At 56.3% G+C, this 4,378-nt stretch overlaps 1 protein-coding gene across 1 annotated transcript; it reads right to left on the reverse strand.

Annotated features, from left to right (window-relative positions):
- Positions 1-2,032: 2,032 nt before the first annotated feature.
- F751_1427 (hypothetical protein) lies at positions 2,033-2,566 on the reverse strand (the record flags this gene model as incomplete). The annotated part of the gene is made up of 2 exons (XM_011400407.1): positions 2,033-2,367; positions 2,506-2,566. The coding sequence occupies 2 exons, from the start codon at positions 2,564-2,566 to the stop codon at positions 2,033-2,035; spliced, it is 396 nt and encodes a 131-aa protein (XP_011398709.1).
- Between the last annotated feature and the right edge of the window lie 1,812 nt (positions 2,567-4,378).

Genomic DNA, 4,378 nt, shown 5'->3' on the forward strand with positions numbered 1-4,378 from the left:
GGCCGGATTGCTGAGCCACGCCGGGCATACGCCGAGCCACGGTGCAGGCAAGATGTCTCACGCTGCGCTCAGGATGCCCACCTCTGCACCAAGGGTGTCCCTGGCCACATAAGACACCCCTGAGCACACTGAAGCTGACGCCTATGGACAAGGCAATATTACCCTGGCATGCGTGCAGTGCTGTGCATGGAGGTCTTCGAGGTCCACAGTCAGCGGAGCAATAACACCAATGTGGCACACGGCAATGCAAGGCAGTGCAGCGTCCAAGCTTCTACATTCATTCTGATGACACTGCAGGCGCCGCCTCCTGGCAATCCGCTGCGTGGCCCTTTGCATGCCTCTCATCTGCAACACCAGCAGTCTCTGGGCTTGCACCTGCAAGGAGGGAAGGTCGTGTGACTAAACCACTATATACATCAGGATGTGACCGCCGTATCTGTCTGGAACTCAGGGTCTGGACGAGTCCCAGTCAACTGAGCGGGGTGCCGGTGCACTGACGCACGGGACGAGAAATGGTGCAGGGGAGCCATGCAAGGGAATGATGGCTTCCCGGGCACGACTCCCCTGCATCCAGTCCCCGAGCCCCAGCGCCAGACCAGCTTGATGTATGGCAGGACCTTTCTTGCTGGAGCCCAAGGCTCTGGATTGCCCAGCTGCACCACCCGCCAAAGCCCGCAATTCCTCAAGGGCACACGATGGTCATAAGCACAGCACATTCTCCACACGCCCCATCCTGATGGGGCAACAAACCTGTAGCTGGAGCAGTATGTGGAATTGAATCCAAGGCACCTTGAGCACTCCATGGTAGCCGTCGTAGGTCTGTTCAACCTGCACCTGCTTGCAGCAAGGATTCGGGAAGGGATTGGTGCCACGCGACGGCATACAACGCCGCGCCCACAGAAACTTTTAAGGAACTCATTGCCTTTGAAACCAAGTGATCGATTTGGTATGTCTGAGTAAACAGGCCGGCACGGGGAGAAGCGGATGCCCTCGCCCTCATGCCATATCCGCTGCGACCCGTAACCCAACTCCTGCTCTAGGCGGTTTCAAGTGTTGAGCGTTGCCATTGACAAGGCACGCCAACGACTCTAAGAACCGCCGGGATGTCTCCATGCATCATCGTGACTTCAATGCCGACATGCCATAGGGCCTGCTGCACTTCCATGCTACTCACCCGTACGGTCCAGGAGTTCCTACTCCATCAGATGTCAAGTTCTTGATGCCACGGAGAGGTGAGGGTGCCTCACCCCGCATGCATCTCAGCTTCATTTGTGTTGTTCGTGCGAACATTAAGTCTCTGGGGGACTCGTGAGCTCAGCTCATAGGCAAGCTGCCATCGCCCCACAGGGTTGTGGGCCCAGTGCTGGAATCCAGCACCGGTAATCTGAGCATCATGATCGTCTCCAAGTACTTCCAGATTGCCAAGCAGAGAATACGATTCTGGCTCCAAGTGCGAAGACGTGCTTGATAAGTGCCGGCGACTGGGGGGTGGTACTACCGGGAGGAGGGAGTATGGTACTGGTGAACGATTCGGTTACTGCAATCTTGTCTTGACACCCATGAAGATCAAGGATCGCCCCTACAGCATGCTACGACAGTTGTTGGAGTCTGATATTATGATTTAAGGGCACAAGGACCGCACAGTCACCCCCATGTCGATGTTGAAGAATTGACTCATGGCGATGACCAACTCACTGGAAACCTCGAAAGCCAATCGGGCAGGCAGACACGTCTAGGCTTCAAGGGGTCCGGGGTGCTTGATACCATCCCTCCCAGCGGCTGACTGGGTGTGGCGCTCAGTCTGGGTGCACTACGATCTACGTGACGCTATTACATCGCTCATGGACGGGAACAAGCTGCTGAATGCCAACCCGGGTGAGAGAGTCTAGACAACTTAAGCGGTTAGAAAACTGACTTGCGAGGGACAAAACTGCAAGTGGTTGTGGTCGATGGCGTTGAGTGGGAAGCAAGTCCTGCCCAGGCCAAAGGTTGTGTTTGTGCATGCGCATCGGTGCTCTCTTGTTTGGCGTGCTCAGTTCTTGCCCTTGCCCCACTTCGTCTTCAAGAACTTGAAGAAGTCGGGGAATTCCTTCTCTGGCTTTGAGGACTTCGAGGATCCCTTGGAGCCGCCGGTAGACTTGCCGGGACCAGCCTGATGCTGCCCCTTGAGGAAGCCGAACCATCCGTCGATGTCGAACTTCTCCTTCTTGATCTTGCCACCGGAAGATCCATCCCCGTTCTTCTTCGAACCACCAGTCGAGTGGAAGCCATCCCAAGCCTTCACGAGGGTCTTCTCGTCCCACTCGTGGAGCCAGTCCTTCTTGGCGGCCAGCAGCGACCGGTCATGGCTGTCCACCACGAAGCCGCCTGCAGTCGGAGGGATCCAGCCGAGGATGAGGCATGTACATCAACCTTTATATTCGAGAACGTTGCAACCAGGTTTCGGGAAGGGTTCGGGCATGAAAGGGAGGGTGCAGGACAACCACCCCGTGCCACCCACCCCACCTGAGCGACCGGCGACAATCTGCACGGCGAGCAAGAGCAGGCACACACGAAGGACGCCCATCCTTGCCTGTAAGATGGAGTTTAGATGGTTGATGATACGAATATCGGAAAGCGTGTGGGTTTTGACTCGAAGTTGGTACAATCGTAACTATGGTACCTTCAGGGATTGTCATGTCCAAGGAACAGGGATACGCGCCCCCTCAAGGTGTGGCTTCAGGTGGGTCTCCTGGGCAGGTCTTCGCTCGACGTCTGGCAGTGCCAAGAATTCTGTGTCAGACAGCGATTCGGAAGACGGGTGTCGGACACCCGTCTGGAGGTACCTGGATTGCCCATGTGCCTTTCCACCTTGTGGAACGTTTGGTGTCCTGAAGTCACCTAGAATGCATATGAATCCTAGTGGAACTCGTATTATGAGCGCCTGGGCACCACGAAACCCTGCACAAGTATGGTTCGGTCCTTCGTTTTCAGAAGCAGACCACACCAGCGGCATATGCGCGCGGTCCGAGGCTTGTAGTCGACTCTTACGACTGCATGACCATGCATGGCCCTGCGTCCCTGAGTTCTGCCTATACTTCTCCACCAGGCAATGGACCCCGGCGATCCAGCTAAACCTTCCTCGCACGTCATGAGGTCAAATCCAAGGATCGAGTGCTATTTACGTCGCACATCCTGCAGCATCTTTTTATAATTTAATTAAGTGACCTATGACCCGGTTGTGGTGCCAGGAAGTGTGCCGGGAATACCGCTGATGGTACGGCCTCCGCCTCCACAGAGGTCTCGTGCATACATGTATGCCCTCTATCTCCACCCCAGGCCAGCCGCATAGTAGTTTAGACAACACAAGGGTGGGTTTGCAAGATGAGGTGTCGAGCCGCGAGCATCGCGAATGGTCAGATGGTGTACTGCTCAGCCGGGCGACCATCACGTGATCAAGAACAGAATCTGAGTGGGGGAGTGTGACTTGCACCAGGACCATTCAGGGAGGCATCCTCAATCACTGTCAATTCTGTGGCTGATTTCAGGTATGGTGCGGTGTCATGACATCGTAACCAAGAGTTGTATACTGGATCTCATAGTCAACATTGATGGATTCCTCAAGCGTGAAAACTCACACCCCACCCTGCCCTGCCGAGCTCCTGATGCAAGGAGGTCCCGTCTGATTTAGGTTTGGGCAGTGACAGCGTCTGCATTTCCAGCAGGAGACCAGATGATGAGCCCTCGACGGCTGTGCACCAGATTGTCTCCAGATCCTGGACTCACGTCCCTGGTCATCTACTGACACAGGGCTAGCTGCCAGGAAGAGGACATGGAATCAACTCATTGAGCAGTCTGACTGGTAGCAGGACAGTATGTTGGTGGAGCGCGCGCCATATCTCAGGTCAATCAGTTGCTCAGCCAGCTGCTTCTATTGTAGCTGCCCCCCCCCCCCCCCGACGATCTCTGCCTGTCCTAAACAATGCCTGTCGACAGAACAATACAATCCTGCATCATGTACACCCCTTCAAAATTGAGTTGAGATCCAAGAATTATCCAGCGTCGCACAGGAGCTGTGCTTGTGGACTGGTTTGGCGCCGCACACTCGGCCAGGAGGTCCCCCTTCCTGGGAGATGCAGGGGCCCGAAGAAAGGGCCTCGTGGTGGAGATCGTCTGCGATCTGCCCGGTCCCACGATGGCGCTGTCATGCACCGCGCGCATGACGGGACCAGGCCAGTACTCGTCCAGCATGGCCGTCGATCGGAAATTCTGACGCAGGGGATCTCCGTACCGCGCTGCCCAGGGCGCGCATCCGCGACGCACCAAGCGCTCAGTTAGGGCGTCGGTGTCGCCGTTCCCCTCCCAGCACCCCCTGCACCCCCCTCCCCCTGTCGCCGAC

Source organism: Auxenochlorella protothecoides, assembly GCF_000733215.1.
Source record: "Auxenochlorella protothecoides strain 0710 unplaced genomic scaffold scaffold14, whole genome shotgun sequence".
NCBI lineage: Eukaryota > Viridiplantae > Chlorophyta > Trebouxiophyceae > Chlorellales > Chlorellaceae > Auxenochlorella > Auxenochlorella protothecoides.